Here is a 16,352-nt window from a genome sequence, read left to right on the forward strand (position 1 = left end):
AACAGCAATCCGGCTACCGGCGAGGAGGCTGCGGCGTCCTCCGGCCGCCCTGGCGGGCGCTCGGGCCTCTTGCCCCGGCCCCGGCCCCGGCGGCTCGCCCGCCGAAGGGCTTGGGTTTGCTTCGCCCCAACAGGTAGCACGGGACGCGCCGTGCCAGCCAGGAAACCGGAGCCCGCGCGGAGGGAGGGGCGCGCCCGTGGGTCCCGGGCCCTGGGCCCGCCCCGGGGCCGCCAGCCTCGCGCCGGGCGGAGGTGCGGGGCCTTCCCGGGGCCACCCACGCCCCGCTTCCCCTGCGGGCGGCGCTGCCCTTCGCGCCCCGCGCGCCGCCCCTCCACCTGCCCCTCCACCTGCCGGGTCGCGCCCGGACCCGGGCCACGGGGCTGCCGCGCGGCTCGTCCGGGCTCTGGTCCGCGCCGCTCAGAGAGGCAAGGTTCTTACCCTCGCGGTTTGGGACTTGGATCCCTCCACCCCGCCTTCAGATAACCCGTTTGCAGGAAAATGGTTTTATTCTGGGACTCGAAATTGGGGATGGGGGTGCAGGCCTGGGTAGTGGAATGTGAAGAATGGCCATCTCTCTCTCTCTTTCGCTGCCCCCCTTTTCTTTTTTCCTGAAACAAACACAAAAGTCCCTTCCTACAGTCTGGCCAGGAGGAATGTGGAGGCTGGGAGCAGACTGAGGAAGACTCTGCAGGCAGAGTTTAAAGAGAACCACCTCCGGACCGTGTCTGCAGGGCCTTGAATCTGCTGCCCTTTCCACCAGTTTTAGGGAGCCTGCATCCGAGGGAACACTACAGTTCCTCGCCTGGGGGTCTGCCCCACCCCCACCCCCGGGGCCTATTTCAGTGCGGGGGGGGGGGGGGCTGGGGCGGCTGCCCGGAGGCCCCAGCCCTGGTTTGTGGCAGTCCCGCCCCTTTCCGGCTCGAGGCTCTGACGCTGGTTGGTCTTCCCGGTCCTCCTTGGGGGCTCTGGTTCCCCTCCCTCCACCCCAGCCCAGTCTTGGGATTAGGAAGGGAAGGGGATGGGAAGGCTGGTGAGGGGCAGCTGCCCCCAGTGTCCCCGACTACGTCAGGGGCTGTGGCCTCCGAGTGCGCTTGGTCCGGCGCGTGGGGGCTGAGCCCACGAACTCGAACTGTTTCTGCCTCTCCGCGTGGTTGGGGAAGGGCAGCTGGCCCTGGTAGAGGCGCTTGATGAAGTGAGCCTCTCGTTGGTTCTGGCGGCTGCGAGAAGCTTGGCGGGGCCGACCCTGCCTGGTGAAGGCCATGAACCATCCCTCGTGCCGGGCATTCTGGAAGGCTGTGTAGTTGTTCTCCAGCACGATCTCCGTGAACACGCAGTCTTTGCTCTTTCCGCTGGGCTGCGGAGGGAGGGAGAGGAGGGGTGTTCGTCCACCCAACCTGTCTGGTTTGTCTGACTTTTGGACCAATTTTGTGGGACAAAGGAGGGAGCGGCAGGGGGCTGTGTGCCCAGGGGTTTCCGCCTGGGGAGGTGGGTGCCCTTGTTGGAGAGGTAGAAGTGGGAGAAGGGAACAAGGTTTGCTGGGAGTCAGATCTGAACTTAAATACAGGTTTGTCATTTGGAAGTTGTACGCCCTGAGCATGATGTTTAGCCAGTGGTATAGCATGGTAACTGTTGGGTGGAGGCCAAGGAGGCAACAGTCTGAGGAGAAGAATGGGCAGCTGTCTGCAGAATAAAGACTATGTCAGGAGCCACACAGCCATCCATTTGGCCCTATCCAAAACCTTGACACTATGCCCATTTTTTATAGACGAGAAGCCTGAGGCTTGACCGAAATCAGCAAATATTTGGTGAGAACAGCCAGAACCAGAAGCCAGGACTGACAAATGCTAAAGGAAACGGAATTCTCCCTATGCAACAGCGCTGGACCTGCCCGAGAGCTCACACCAGCTGGTGCTTACACTAGTAGGCCCTTTGTGTGTCATCTGCCTGGAGGGATCCTGTGGACCCCGCTGACCTTGGGGGAGCTTGTGGTCATGTATGAATGCCCACTCTCAGCCCTGATCAACACCTGACCCTCAACACGGGGTCTGCAATCTCATGAAGGTGCTAAATCCTGACTCACTGATTGGACCTAGCCTGTAAATCAGAGCCCAAGACACTTAGGGATCAGTAAGTGTCTCATTTAAATGGAGAAACAAGAGTGGCTGAGTGTTGGAGTGTGAGTAGAAGTCATCTTGGCTTGAGCCCAGGGGAGGGGAGTGGGGTGCTGTGGGACAGGCAGAAAGATGGATTCATTCCTCCCCTCGCCCTCCTCTCAGGTCTCACCTTCCCAATGAGCTTGCCCCTCTTGTTCATACAGATGTATTTCTCACTCTCAGCACCCTTGATGCGCACGCGGCTTCCAAATGTGTCCGTCTCCACTATGAGTTTGGCTGTGATGGGGGAGGGGGAGAAAGACCTCTGTCTGTGGGAGCTGTTGGCTCAGGGGTGTGGCAGGGGGCCCCCCAGCCAGCCTGACCTCCCAACTTTGGTTGGGGGGGGGCACCGGGAGGCTCTTCCACTTCGGGCCCCTGCCTGCCTGGGCACAGGATCTGTTAGGCCGCCAGTGGTGTGAGTGGCCTCCAGTGAGGGCTGGGTCTCACCGAACTTATTGCCATCCTCCGCGGTGGCAGAGATGCGACGCCCGGTGACCTGCACGTGCTTGCCACTGGTCCGGCTGTAGAGCTGGTACTCTCGGATCTGCCGCCGGCTCAGCTGGTCGGTCATGGCGCCCTGGTCCCTCACGTACTGGTTAAAATTAGGAGACGGGTGATTCTCCCCCTTTGCGGTTACCAAGGGAAAAATAGTGTCAATTTGCTTTGGGTGACACCACCACTGGTCCATCCAGGGGAGAGGGGTGTGGAGGTGAGTGTGATGGGGCAGGCCACTGGTCCTAGGAAGCAGAGGTGTTGGGGAAAGGGATGTATGACCTTCCCAGGCCAGTGGGTGAGCCAGTCATGATCTTTTGGCTCTCCATCTGCCCAGGCTTGGGGGACACCTGTGATCTAGTGCAGACCTGGAATCGTGACTCTGGTTGCTAGAAGGAACCTTCAAAGTTATGGAACCCAAGTTCAGCACTAACGGTGGGATCCTGAGCTTCTGCATGTCTCCCCTGCCCCTCCTCCTGGGTGCTCAGGATCCTCAGAGGAGCCCGTCCACCGTTCACTGTTGTCCCTCTCGGGGTGAGGGACGTGGAGGCTGCAGCAGCAGGAGGAGCCAGTGGGCGTGGTCCAGGGGTGCTCCCGGGAGGTGCCAGGATGCCTGTGCCCCTACGTAACGGAGGCTGGTGGCCAGTAGGGGCGCTGTTGCCACCAGCTTCCGGGGTCCACCCAGGCGTGGTGCAAAGCCAGGATGAGCACCATCTCCAGGCCCAGTCTCTCCCTACCTATCTGCAGCAGTGAGTGGGAGAAAACCACACCACTTCCCGCTCTCTCTCCAGTGAGGTGCAAACCAGATGCCATTTCTGAACTGCTTCAACCCTAGGCTCAAATGTTTCTCTCTCCACCCGATCCTGCTGGCCCCACTCTCCCTGGCCCAGGTCCCTGAGGCCACCTTTATACCAGGCCCAATCACAGCCGCTGAGACAGACCTGGACCCAGATCAGCATCTGTTGGAGGCCACCTCTGTTGCAGAGGGAGGAGCAGGAACAGGAAGGATCAGCTTTGAGGAAGGGGGTGGTGAGTGCTGTGGTGGCTCCAGGCTGACCCTGTAACCTGCTCAGGGTTAACCCTTCGTGTGTGTCACTGCTCATTTCCCACTGCAGCTGGGCCACTGGCCAGAAGTGCCGCCAGGACCCCCACCTATGAGAGCAGGGTCTGGAGACTCAGAGCAGTAAAGTGCATCCCGCACCCCACCATGGAAAAACCCGAGCCCAGCATTTGGGGTGGGGGCTAGCCTCCCTGCCAGGGGGTGGGGTCTAGCTGGCCTGGGACCCTCAGTGGGGTCCAGCCCGGCCCCAGCCCCCATCCTCCTGGCCCAGGTTCAGGCCCTCCGCCCCTCTTGGCGGGCAGCCTCCTTCTGGCTGTCTGTTCCAGGTCAGGAGCAGAGAGGGCCCCCCTGAAGCCCCCTCCTCTCCTTGTCCCCCTTCAGGCCCTGCACAAAAGCAGCCCCACGCCCCCCCCACAGCCCCACAGCCCACAAGTCGCTCTCCCCGCGGGACCTGGCCTGTCCCTTTCATGTTCCCGCTGCGGGGGGACCTCCCCTTCCACTGCCGCAGACAGCTGCTTGTCAGACAGCCCCTCAAGCATGGCTATGGTCCGGCCTGCCGACCCCCCCTCCAGGGGGGGTGAGGGGGCACTTCAAGGGGGAAAGGACAGCTTTGCCACCTTCCCTGAGTCCTGAATGGGCCTCAGCCAGGCCATAAACGCCCCGGCCAGCCTCACCATTGTGCTAATTCCCGTTCCAGAACAGGTTGGGCCCACCCCCAGCCCCCTCCCAGCCAGGCTGGGGGCTTTCTTCTTGCTCTCCCTGGATGTGTGAAGCAAAAGGCCTGGAACGGGGGCTAGAGCAAAAGGGGGAAGGAAAAGAGGGGGGGAGTTGTCTCTCTCTCTCTCCCACCCCCCCACTGCTTCAAAGGCAGCCCCTTTCCCTCTCCCAGAGAAAAGGCATTTACCTTCAAAAAAAGTCCCCACTGGATATGAAGAGAAGCGGGCCTCTGGCCTGGGAAAGCCAAGCGATCTCTCCCCAGAGCGGTTCTGGACCAGTGCATTTTAATAGCTGCACTTTTATGGAGGATCACAAAAAGGGACCAAGCCTCGCACAGGGGGCTGAGGCTTGGGGTGGGGGGTGTGCATGGGGGCGCTGGCATGGGGTGGGGGGAGTGTGGAGATGCAAACCCTGAATCTTGTCCCAAACAAACCTCTTTGGGCTTGACCTCGTTGCACTGTAGGTGAGGAGTCACCCCACCCTGGCTGGGCATTGGGACTGCCCACACTAGTCCCCCAGGGCAGCACACCCCTGGGACATCTGTGATGGGGAGAGTAGGGTAGGAAGTGGAATGCACAAGTGGTTTTTCGTGGAAACCTGTGTTTTCAGGTAGCTCCCAGTACAAGCCTCACCTGAGCCAGCACCTCTGCCCTCTACCCATCTCCCCAGAGTCCATCCCTCAAGCCTGAGCTGCCGCATGCGGTTAGCCTTGGGGGAGGGAGGCAGAACCCGTGTGGCAGTACAGAGGGAGAAACAGAGACTCCAGGACAAGTAGGGATAGGGAGGGTCATGGAGGGAGGACAGATAAAGACCTCAGTGCATCCCCAAATGTGCCTTAGCCCCTTCTACCCGCCTCCAAAGACTGACACCTCCACCCACCCCACCACCTCAGAAACCATCTGGATCCAGGGAGAGGCCGGAACCTGCCTCTGTCCACCAAGAGGAGACTACCCCCCGCCAAGCTGGGTGGGGTGGGGGAGACAGGGAACAGCTAGTGGGGGGGCACCCGCCTACCTGAGTTTGACAGCAGAGAATCAGTAGCTGGAGGCACCTGTGTGGGAAGACAAGGCAGACCCTGGTGTGGGTGCCAGCAGTCAACTCAGGGCGAGCACCCAGGCGCCCTCCCCTCACACCCCCCCCCCGCCCCTCCGGGTGGGAGTCCCGATAAGACGAGGTCTGCCCCAGGCTGGAAAGGGCAACGAAACTTCCATCCAGAGAGTCAGCACACTTACAGAGTGACGTGGGGCAGCAGGCGGGTGGCTCCCATCTCCGGAGAGAGTCCTTGGGGTGGTGGCCCCCCTGCCCCCAAACTCAGGAGCAAATATGGGCAGTCCCCAGGGGTAGAGAGGGGTAGAGTCCCAGAGAAGCCAAGGTCTCTTCAAGCCACAGGTTTTCAGGGGGGAGAGGAGGAGAGAGAGGGGAGGAGGGAGAGAGAGGGAGGGGAGGAGTGGGGGAGGAGGGCGTAATTGGGAGACTGAGGTGTGAGGTGTCCACCTTCCTGGCCAGTGAGCGGGCAAAGCAGCTGCTGGCGGGGGCTGCCAGCCTCTTGCGGGGCTGCCCGCGCACAGAGTCTGGAGCTGCTGGCTAAGGAGGCTGGACCCCGTGGTCTCCCACGTTTTCCCTGACCCTCAGACCTGGATGGGAGGGCCCCGCCTCCGTTCCCCAGGGGCCAGCTTCTCCTGCCCTCAGGTCTGGTGCCCCACCTCCCTAAGGGTGAGCGCAGGTATCATTCCCGGGCCAGGGGTTGCTGAGTCTGGCTCTGGGGGTGGAAATTCCCAGAAGCAGCCTTAAAAGGAGGAGCCTCCCTCCAGGGGGCAGGCGGTGGGCTTGGCTAGGAACGCTGGCTTCCACTGCCTCTGTCACCCCTGGCTCCCCCTCTCTGCGGTCTGGCCACCCGGTTAGAGGTGTCAAGGCCGCCCCGACTGGCAGCAAATAGCGGGTGCAACAGGTTGGGGACCAGGGATGGGGGAGAAGGTGCAGCTGGGGCTGTGGGAGGACCCAGTGTGGGCTTGAGAGCTGGCCTGCTGACTCAGGACAGACAGGCTCTGAGAGGGGCTGGTGCATTGGCACAAGCTCCTTTTCTTTGGGCCCCAGGCACTTTTCTAGAAGTGGGAACAGTAATGTCAGAGGGCCAAATGAGATAACCGCACTGAGCAGATGTCAAAAGGCATAACATGTTCTTGGGCCCCACCCACCATCCTCTCTGGGGCAGTGGCTGTCCCTAGGGCCTCCTCCCTGCGCCCACCAGCCCCTGCCTGGGATGAAGCGCCCACCAGCCTCTTCACATGACCACCCTGCTGTGCGGTAGGACCAGTATTACCCCATTCTACAGACAGGGAAACTGAGATGCACTGGTAGGTAGTTAGCTCAGAATGACCCAGCCAGTGAATGGCGGGACTGGGCTCCTGAAGTCCATGCTCTTTCTGTTCCATGGGGGTCTCGTCTGGAGCCTTTCTGCTGTGTCCATGCCCTCTGGGCCAAGATATCCAAGGCCCCAGAGGCTGGTGATGGGGACTCTAATTGTCCCTTTCCTTTAGAAGGTGGGTGATGGTGACTGTGGAAGCAGGCTTGTACTTGGGGGGAATCTCTGAGGGAAGCCCCCATGTAGGGAAGCAGAGCTCACATCTCAGCTCTGGGCTCCGAGGTCTAAGCGCCCCAAGGATGGAAAGAGAAGGGGAAATGTTATGTGGATGTATTTACCTAAAGAGATGAGCAGGAGAGCTAAACTCTCACCTCCAAGCCTCCTTCTCACCTTCCTGAGCTAGATCAATCCACAAAGTTGTCTGCCACCCCTCCCCCGCCCCCAGACAAGCCCAAAGGCCACCTCCTGGCCACCTCCAACTGTCCAGGTCCAGCACCTGGCTCCCAGCTCCGCCCTGGCACCCTGCAGCGGGGCTCAGGGCCCTGTTCAGCCTGAACTGCCCTGGGGAGTGCCGGGTGGGGGGAGCCTTGTAACTGGGGGAGTCCGGGGTTGGCTCCATACTTGAATCATACTTGTCCAAACTGGAAGGGTTCTTTGAGATTCTTCATCTGGTCCAGGCCCCTCACTCACTGATGAGGTCCAGGGAGGGTCTCACAGCTAGTTAGTGAGGGGCACGTGACTCGGACAAGGTACCGGGTACCCAGACTCCCGGTCCAGTGCTCAGCATTTTCCATGCATGCCCCACCCTGTCCTGCTCCTCTGCTTTCATCCAGGCTGGTGCCCCTGATGATTTCCATTTTCTATATTTGTTCACTTTCAGCCCGATTTAAACTCTGCCCCTTCGAGGAAATGCCTGAGTCCACCTGTCCGCTGTGGCTGGTGCCAGCTCTGGCTTTCTTCTTGGGGCAGCCTGGGACCTCACCCACATATCTGCCTGCTCCTAGCTCCCAGTAGGGTGCTCAGAGCTATCTCCTCCCGCCCTCACTCCTGGGGTGACAGGTGGGAATGGACCTATGGAGGATGTAGTTCAGACTTGGGGTGGACCCAATGAATTAAGGAGTCAGGTGTGGGAAGTGCCACCTAGCGCTGTTTGGGTCCCAGTTTTCTGAACCCAAGTGCCTGGTTCTTATCAGTGGGGGAGGGGCTTGTTTTCACCTGCTAGCCCCCCAGCCAGGCCTGGGTCTCCATGGTAACAGATGCCAGCAGTCAAGCTTGGCCTGGGGCTCAGCCAGGGGCTTGGGCCAGGGGACTCTAGGGCATGGGTGAGTAGCCTATTTTATGGTGTGATACCTGCTCCTTGTCCCTTCCCATTGTGCACCTACAGGCACGGCCTCCTGACTCAGCTTTCTCCTTTACCCCCAGGAGGCCAGTGAAGACCAGTGCTGGCTTCCAAGAGGGGAGGCAGCATGGAGAGTGTTCCATGGATTTTATCCCCATCCCCATGCCCTGTCCTCTATGGGCTGTGTGACCTATGGTAATCCCTTCATTTCTCTGGTCCCACTTCCTAATTTGTAAAAAGGAAATGGCCATTACCGATGTTGTCAAAACTGCCACCCTGAGCATCAACCGAGGTGGACACTCCCTGAAAATTATCAAGGACCAAAAGAATGGGAGCAAAAGGCCTAGATCCTCTTATGTGGCTCAGACTCAGTTTACCTCCATTTTGACCCAGTCTCTCCCTTGACTAGAGGGAGCTGGGAGGCAGAAGGTAGAGTTCATTAACATTTATGGAGGGAGGTGGCAGGAGGTGATAAGGGAAGTGAGAAGTAGCCCCGGCTGCATTGGTTAATCCCCACCCCCTAGTGCCAAGTTCAACACCCCCCAACTGAGGCGTCTCACGCCTGCTCCTTCTAACAGCCCAGCTGGTGCAGACACAGAGCCCGCAGAGCCCACCTGCAGACCTGCCACTTGTCACCACCTGCTTCGACCCCAGCTCACCCTTTTCCTGTTGAAAAACAGAAGGGCTGGAGCTGGAGCAGGGCAAAAGGCAAATGGACCCTTCCAAGACGGGGAGCCCTCCATCTTTGCCGCTCCATCCCTACTGCCGGCCAGCACCGGGAGATCAAATCGGCTGGAGTAGCTGTCCGTGTAGCTGTCGCCTGCCCTTCCGTGCAGACTCAGGGTGGAGCCAGGCTGCTGGGGCATTTGCCAGGGGCGAGGTGGAGGGAAGAAGTACCTGTGCGAACCCCCGCTGGGCTAGAAGTGGCTGGGGCTGCCCATCCCAACTAACAGACTTCATTCCAACGACTGCTTTCAGTTCAGGAGACATCCTAGCACAGGCTGCTGTGTGCTCTCTCCCTCTCTGCCAGAGTCGTTAGAGAGCTCTGGGGCCAGACGACCTGGCGAGAACCCTGGCCCCTCCTCTAGCTCTGGGGTCTTGGGGGCCAGTTGTTTCACCTCTCTGGGCCTCATCTTCCAGGTCTGAGAAACAGGGCTTAACAGCGCCCAGCACCTTCTTCCTGCAATCACGGCAGCCTTCTCTTTGTTCAGACCTCCAAGCTTGCTCTGCTGCAGGCCCTTTGCATTCTTGGCCCCTGCTTCTGGGAGTGTCCTTCTGCCAGCAACTCCTGGCACCTGCCAACCCCTTCTTGTCACTCTTCTCCTTTGAGGGACTTCCTCTCATCTCCTAATAGTACTTCTCCAGCCCGGAAATTGGCCTGTTTCACTTCCTCCAAAGCACTGGACAGTAACTGACGTTTTGTCATCCACTTTTGTTTCCACGAGACTGGAGGGGACTTAAAGGTGAAGAATTTGTCTCCTCTGTCCTGTGTCACTGTGGCATGAAGCCATGGAAAATGCCTGCAGCCCACCATCCTGGGGCCAGATGTGAACTGATGTCCCTTAGCACTGTCCAGGTAACCCAAGGTCAGTGGCTCATTCTCATTTGTTAAAGGGTGGGGTGATGCCCACATCTTTCCCAGGGGATGTAGACAGCAAAAAGCAAGAAGGCTAGCCCTACCCTCCTCCATCTCTTCTGGCTTTGAGAGAAACTGAGGCTGAACATGGACACGCAAGCCTGATTGCTGACCTTTCCGTGCCAGCCTCTCACCTTCCGGGGCCCTGCCTCAGGATCCTGGAGAGAGGCAGGACCATCTCCCCATTGGCCCACTTTAGGTTTGGTTGGTAGGGGTGTAGGGGAGGGCCAGGGAGAAGTCAGAGGGCCTGAGAGCATTAAGCCCAAGTAGGGGGCCATCTGTGTGTCACGATGGGTGACCCAGGCTTCGGGTCATTCACCCCCTTGCTATTCCAAACACTTTGGGGAGCCCTGTTCCGTGGTTCCGGGAGCTGTCCTGGGGGAAGCCTCCTCACACGGGGGTTAAGAGTGTTCACCCATCCACCCCTGTGAGAGACCCTCTACAGCCTGCCTCACTCACGTGCCCCGCCTGGAAGGGTCTCCTTGGAGGTACAGGCCTCTGGGCTCTCGCCTGACACAGAGCTTCACACAAATCACACAAATGAGCAGGAGCCCACCCTGAGCAGGAGGCAAGCCTGGGAGTGCATGGCTAGCATGGCTAGCATCCCCCCTCCTGGGTTCCACCAGATGTCCTGTGTATTTGACAACCGACAGACGTGATCAGGGCCAGGAGAAATCCTCAGGCTAGTCTGACGGGGGACAAGGCCCTTCCTGGCAGGGTGGGCGGCTCTCGCCCTTTGGTTTGGTACCTGGAAAACTGGCCAGCCACAAGGGAGTGTGGACACAGGAAGACCCACACCAGCTGGAGCTCCCTCAGGCCGGAGGCAGGGAGCTGAAGCTGGGTAAGGGGTTGAGACACTTGGTTCCCCCCACAACAAAACTGGGGGGAGGTGGGAGTTAGAGGACAAGAGAGGGAGAGAAGAGCTGCGCAGTACCCAGCTGGCACATGGTCGCCCTCTGCCGGGCACACGGGCTCACTGCATCAAGAAGGCAGGCCTCTGCGAACAGATGGCAGAAACAAGGTCCTGGCAAAGCAAACTTTATTGTGGCCCTGAGGCTGGAGTTTCCCTCCAGGTCCTGCTGAAAATTGCGTTGGGCTGAGGGTCTCTTGTGTCGCCCCTAATAGCTCCATCCCATTCAGACTCAGATGGAGAGAGGCTGGTGGTGGGGGGAACCTGCAGAACGTGCCGAGGAAGGAAGGCCAGCCTGCACGGTGCTCTAGCTGGCTCTCCCTCGGTCACTGCAGCCAGGACCCTCCTGGCCCCTCATTTCTTGGATCCGGGCTTTTTAGGTTTGAATGTGGGTTTGGCCTACAGAGAGAAGGGAAGGTGCCCATGTCCCACTCCCTCCATCTGCCCGTCTCGCCCCCCACCCCTTCTTCTGATACTCACCTTTTTCACAGGACTCTTGTCTTTAAGACTGGATCTGGAATTGGGTGGGGGTGGAGCAGGGAGGAGTGAGTGGGTGGGAAGGAGAGTGTTCAGCCTGACACCAGTAGCACAGACCCTCTTCGTGCCCACTGGGAGAGTTGGGGGCTGCAGAATTCACCTCTCCACCTGTCACCTGCCGGGGACCACTCTGACTCGCTCTTATTCTAAATAACATGTCTTGTTCTTCTCAGGCGTCCATCTGCTTTCTTTTTTCAATCACAAATAGGTCTTTTTCATCATAAAAGTAATGTTTAACTAAGTGCCACAAAATATAGCAAATAGAGATTAAGTTACTTATTTTATTTCCCTACCAGTATTAACATTTTGGTGTGTTTCCTTTTGGGCTTTTTGCTTTGTTTTCTTCTAAAAACATGTGAAATAACATGAAAGTGGCTTACTATCCTATCTTTTTTAATTCTATAAACACTTCCCAGTATGCTATATTCTTCATAGACATTAGGTCACATTCCATTGGGAAAATGTGACATAGCTTAATTAGCTAGTACATTGGTTAACATTTAGAATGCTTCCATTTTTACTACTTAAATAATGCCTATCTCGGTGCCTATCATTTTACAAAATCCCATATTTTGGATGGGATCTTTGGGAAGGAATCACCATAGTGGAATTTGATCAGAAGGTAAGAATACTTTCATGCTTTTCCAGGAGGTGTGGCAGCCGGCAGGGGACTCGTACCCGTGTGCACCCAGGCCAGGCTCTTTCTGGCCCCATGCACCCCTGCTACAAGATTTTGGCCAAGTTAATAGATGGAAAAAGTTACCTCACTGCCTCCTCTTCTTTTTCCACCTTTTTTTTCTGGGAACCAAACAGTGGTGTTGGGCCAGTTAGGGTGGGGCCCAGGGTCAGAGAGGATGCCCGTGGGGCACCTGGGCGGAGCACCCAGGCTGAGCAACTGGCAGCCCTGCCTAGGCTTCGGCACAATCAGGCACACTCCGTGCAAAAGACCTGGCTGGGTTTCTGAGGAGCCTCTGGGGGTCCCTTCCCTCACCTTGGCAATGCTTGTCTGCTTCTGGGATGCCAGCCTCTTGACTTGTTTAACAGGGGTGTTCTCCTCTAGGGACACATCTACATCATCATCATCATCATCGTCGTCGTCGTCATCATCAACCTCCTCGCTGTCACCTTCCTCTTCTTCCTCCTCCTCCTCCTCTTCTTCCCAGGGTAGGTCTGCATGGAAAGGGGGCAGGGCCTCGGAGCTCGGGGTCTCCACCTAGCTCCCATTCCGTGCCATGGGTCTTGTTCTCAGAGCTGCCCTGGGGAAGCCGGCACCTGCTGCCACCTCAAGACCCTTTCTGGCCTGACAAAGTGGAGGCTTGGGTGGGGTGAGGGGTCCAGAAGCCCAGAGGGCTGGGGTGGCAGGGGAAGCGGCCAGCTGTGGCTCTGGCTGGGAAGGAGCCCGAGGAGGGCGAGGGTGGGCAGAGGGAGCAGCTCAGGAATGCAGACCTTATCCTGAAGGAAGCAGAGGCTGCCAGGGGCTTGGGGTAGGACAGTGCCCTGAGGGAGGAGGGACAACTGGACAAAGGAGGCTATGAAGGGAGTCAGCAGCTGCCTTCATAGGGAGTTAGGCTGGCTGGGGCCCATATTTCTCTCCCAGCTCCATGCTTCATGGCAGCTAACCTTCCAAGTGCGGGTCGTACTCGGCATCATGCAAACTTGTTCCTGAATATCCCATGTATCCCTCCCAACTGCTCTTTGAAGATGAGACCAAGTACACCCCACCTTCATGCTATAGGCAAGGGGACTGTGGCCCAGAGGCGCCGGCGGGTAAAGGAGGACTTCCAGTCCAGACGACTGGCGATCATGCTGCCTTTGGGGATTTTTGCCAGTAATTCCAGAATCCCCCGAGCGCTGGAGTGCCTCTTCCCTCCTTGGCTCTGTGTGAGGCATAGCACTCTGAGACTTTCCCGGGGTCCAGGATCTGACTTACTGTAACATTCCTGGCCACTGAGGAACACAGGCCCAGAGCCAGCCCGCAGCTGGAAAGTGACTGGAGGAGAAAGCTCCAATCCCATGAAGACAACCTGCAGGGGAGAGATACGAGGGCAGGAGCAGAGAAGATGGGCTGGCTCAGCTCTGGCAGCTGCCTGCCGGCTGGTCTCTGACAGAAACACTCAGAACGGATCCCCCAGACACCAACTAGACACACTGGGCCTCACTGTGTCATCAGCCCCTTCCTGTTGAGGTGGGTTCTGTCGGGGGAGAATGGGAATCTGATAAACACGTTCTTGTTAAAGATCCCAGACAGGCTTCCAAACTGAGGGGCCACTGTTCCATAGAGAATCCTGACTGCTACTGAGTATCCCCCAAATTCTTATGTGAAGCCCTAACCTCCAGTGTGAGGGTATCTGCAGGTGGGGCCTTCGAGAGATAATTAGGATTAAATGAGGTCATGAGAGCTGAGCCCTCAGGATGGGATGAGTGTCCTTGTAAAGGAGACCAGAGCATTCCCTCTGTCGCTGTCTCTCTGCTATGGGAGTTCAGATAGCAGGCAGCCACCGGCAAGCCAGGAACAGGGCCCTTCCCCAAATCTGACCATGCTGGCACCCTGGTCTCAGACTTCAGCCTCCAGAAACTGGGACAAAATAAATGTCTGTTGTTTAAGCCTCTCACTCTGTGATATTTTGTTAGAGCAGCTCACCCAAATAAGACACTGACCAAATGGGAAAAGCAGACACTAGGTGGTATGTACAGTACCAGCAGTGTGGATGTATGTGCGAATAAGTTAGATTTCTCTTAAGTGTGAACTACAATTTTCAGTGCACAGTACAATATTTTTTTTCCTTACACTTCTGCAAACTTATCAAATTTTCTGGAGTATTGATGATGATACTCCTATTTACTGATAGCCTACTATGTGCCACGCCCTAGGCCAAGCATTTTATGGGCTTTATCCATTGAGCCCCTCCTGACAGTCCCACAATGGAGATGTCCTGACTTCACAGAGGAGGGAACGAAGGAGGCTTCCGGAGAGGAATTTAGAATTCTGAGCTAAGACGGGAAGGAGATAAGTGAAAACTGAAACTCTGCAACCAGCAACACCTTTAAATGTTGGATAAAATGTGCTCCAATGTTTTCATTGCATGGCTGCATAGTAAGACAGAAGGAAGGGGTCCCATGCACCAGAAATGAAGGTGCGGCATGTGCAGGGGCCGAGCGCAGCTGAGGGGGGATGGGCCTGAAAACAGCTCTGGCCTGGAGTTCGTTTGCCTAAAAATTACTTACTTATTTGCTAGAGAGAGAGGCAGGCAGAGGGAGAAGCAGGCTCCCCACTGAGCAGAGAGCCTGATGTGGGGCTCCATCCTAGGATCCTGGGATCATGACCTGAACCGAAGGCAGATGCCTATCCCACTGAGCCACCCAGGTGCCCAATGACCTTGGGTTTTAACACAAACTCATGGATAGGAGACAGGGCCTGGCTCAAGAAAGGAGTGCTGTCACGGAGCCTGCTGAATGGAGGCTAGGACCCTCCAAGGGTTGTACCTCAATAAAAAGCTCCAGGGACAGGGTGAGGTGAGGAGACTCCAGAATTCCAAACCCACCTACCAGGAACTCCTCCTCCCCCTACCACTGATGGAAGGAAATGCAAAAGGGATAAAAGAAGTCTCCTGTGAGAACCCAAAACCCCAAGGCTGTACCTCTCACTCACACAGAGTTTGAATTCACTTGGTGAGTACTGCCTAGTCAAGAAACTTGTCTAAAATCCCAGGCTGGTGACAGTCCTGGGCAAATGGCAGACACAAATGCAAAACTATTCCCTTGGGACACTGTCAATTTTCTTCACATGGAATCCTTTCAGAAAAAAAAAGACCCTGAAGACATCTCCCCATCTAAAATTACAAAACATTTTTCCTCTTTCTCTGCCATTCCCTCTGGTTGTACTCTCTGGCTCTCTATCTCTCTGTGAACTAAATAACATCTTTTTAAAAAAAAATTATTTATTTGTCAGAGAGAGGGATAGAAAGAGCACAAGGAGGCAGAGAGAAGCAGGCTCCCTGCTGAGCAAGGAGCCTGATGTGGGACTCCATCCAGGACCCTGGGATCATGACCTGAGCTGATGGCAGATGCTTAACCAACTGAGCCACGCAGGCAACCCAATAAATAACATCTTTAAAATTACAAAACAGACAAGACACAATCCCATTAGAGTGAGCAGAAGGAAATAAAATGACGACAGACCAGCACAGGCAAGAACCTGAATCAAAAGAATAACAATCTAAACAATTGTGAAATCAGATCGATAAAAGTCAAATAAACAAAAATAGGAACCAGAACCATGAGAAGAGGTATTAGGAGAAATAGAAAGAACCAAATGCCCCTTCTAGACTGAACAAAGGGTTAAAAAGCAGAATAAACCAGCTGAAATAAGGATCAGTAAACTGGAATTATGCTGTGAAGAAACTGCCCAGTACCCAGCAGAGAGACAAACAAAATATGAAAGAGAACCTGAGAGGTATGGAGAACACAACGAGCAGATCCAACACGCATCTATTCACAGTAAAGGACTAGAAGCAATGCGGTCAATACACAGAGCAATAGCCAAGAGCTTCTAGAAACCATCAAGGACATAGATCCTCACATCCAGGAAACCTACGTCCTGAACAGATAAATAAAAACAAATGTATACCTGAACATGCCATAGTGAAATGGTGGAAGCAAAAACAAAGAGTTTATCTTAAAATAAACCAGAGAGGAAACACAGATTTCCAAAAAAGGAACAATAACCAGACTGAAGGTTTTGACAGCAATGTCAAAAAAGAGAAGAGAATGTCATCCTCAAAGTTTTGAGGGAAACTACCTCTCTATGTAGAATTATACACAGCTAAACTATGATGAAGGGATGAGTAAAACAAAAGATATTTCCAGGCAAAGCCCAAGTAAGTTCACTACTCCCAGACCTACTCAATGAGGTCTCAAAATAGATGATAATTAACTCATGCAGCCACTCTGGAAAACAGTATGGAGTTTCCTCCTGTTCCTTAAAAACAATATGAAGGTACCCTATGACCCAGCAACTGCACTACTAGGTATTTATCCAAAGGATGCAAACATAGTGATCCAAGGGGCACGTGCACCCCAATGTTTATAGCAACCATGCCCACAATTGCCCAACTATGGAAGGAGTCCAGATGTCCATTGGCAGATG

General features: G+C 56.0%; 2 protein-coding genes and 2 long non-coding RNA genes across 8 annotated transcripts in view; 2 read left to right on the plus strand and 2 right to left on the minus strand.

The window, feature by feature from the left end:
- LOC309864013 lies at window positions 1–2,329 on the plus strand. The gene is made up of 2 exons (XR_014311337.1): window positions 1–251; window positions 1,766–2,329. It is a non-coding gene; the product is annotated as an uncharacterized lncRNA (long non-coding RNA).
- Window positions 488–12,222, minus strand: FGF17 (fibroblast growth factor 17). Of its 3 annotated transcripts, none has more exons than XM_082729322.1 (5): window positions 12,198–12,222; window positions 5,437–5,473; window positions 2,601–2,778; window positions 2,284–2,390; window positions 488–1,354 (listed from the first exon to the last, which is right to left on the minus strand). In XM_082729322.1, exons 3-5 carry the CDS (start codon window positions 2,722–2,724, stop codon window positions 1,061–1,063), a joined length of 525 nt encoding a protein of 174 aa, XP_082585448.1. In that variant the 5' UTR covers window positions 2,725–2,778; window positions 5,437–5,473; window positions 12,198–12,222; the 3' UTR covers window positions 488–1,060. The 3 variants fall into 3 exon arrangements, with proteins under 3 accessions (XP_082585448.1, XP_082585447.1, XP_082585446.1); XM_082729321.1 differs by lacking the exon at window positions 12,198–12,222 and adding an exon at window positions 5,655–5,792 and having other exon boundaries at window positions 2,601–2,745; XM_082729320.1 differs by lacking the exon at window positions 12,198–12,222 and adding an exon at window positions 5,655–5,724.
- The window catches only part of LOC309864014, a 10,169-nt gene continuing 1,942 nt past the window's right edge, over window positions 8,126–16,352 (plus strand). The window contains exons 1-2 of the long non-coding RNA XR_014311338.1: window positions 8,126–9,709; window positions 12,267–12,370. This is a non-coding gene — a long non-coding RNA (uncharacterized lncRNA). The remainder of the gene's footprint in view (window positions 9,710–12,266; window positions 12,371–16,352) is intronic.
- NPM2 (nucleophosmin/nucleoplasmin 2) overlaps window positions 10,784–16,352 on the minus strand; it is a 21,321-nt gene continuing 15,752 nt past the window's right edge. For 2 of the 3 annotated variants that reach the window (XM_082729325.1, XM_082729323.1), the window contains 4 exons: window positions 13,137–13,230; window positions 12,198–12,376; window positions 11,150–11,183; window positions 10,784–11,068 (listed from right to left, as the gene is read on the minus strand). In XM_082729325.1, the coding sequence (XP_082585451.1) occupies window positions 11,172–11,183; window positions 12,198–12,376; window positions 13,137–13,230 (285 nt within the window). In that variant the 3' untranslated portion in view covers window positions 10,784–11,068; window positions 11,150–11,171. The remainder of the gene's footprint in view (window positions 11,069–11,149; window positions 11,184–12,197; window positions 12,377–13,136; window positions 13,231–16,352) is intronic. The other variant, XM_082729324.1, reaches the window with a different exon arrangement.

The sequence above is a fragment of the Mustela nivalis genome, assembly GCF_964662115.1.
Source record: "Mustela nivalis genome assembly, chromosome: 4".
In the NCBI taxonomy this organism is placed as follows: Eukaryota; Metazoa; Chordata; class Mammalia; order Carnivora; family Mustelidae; genus Mustela; species Mustela nivalis.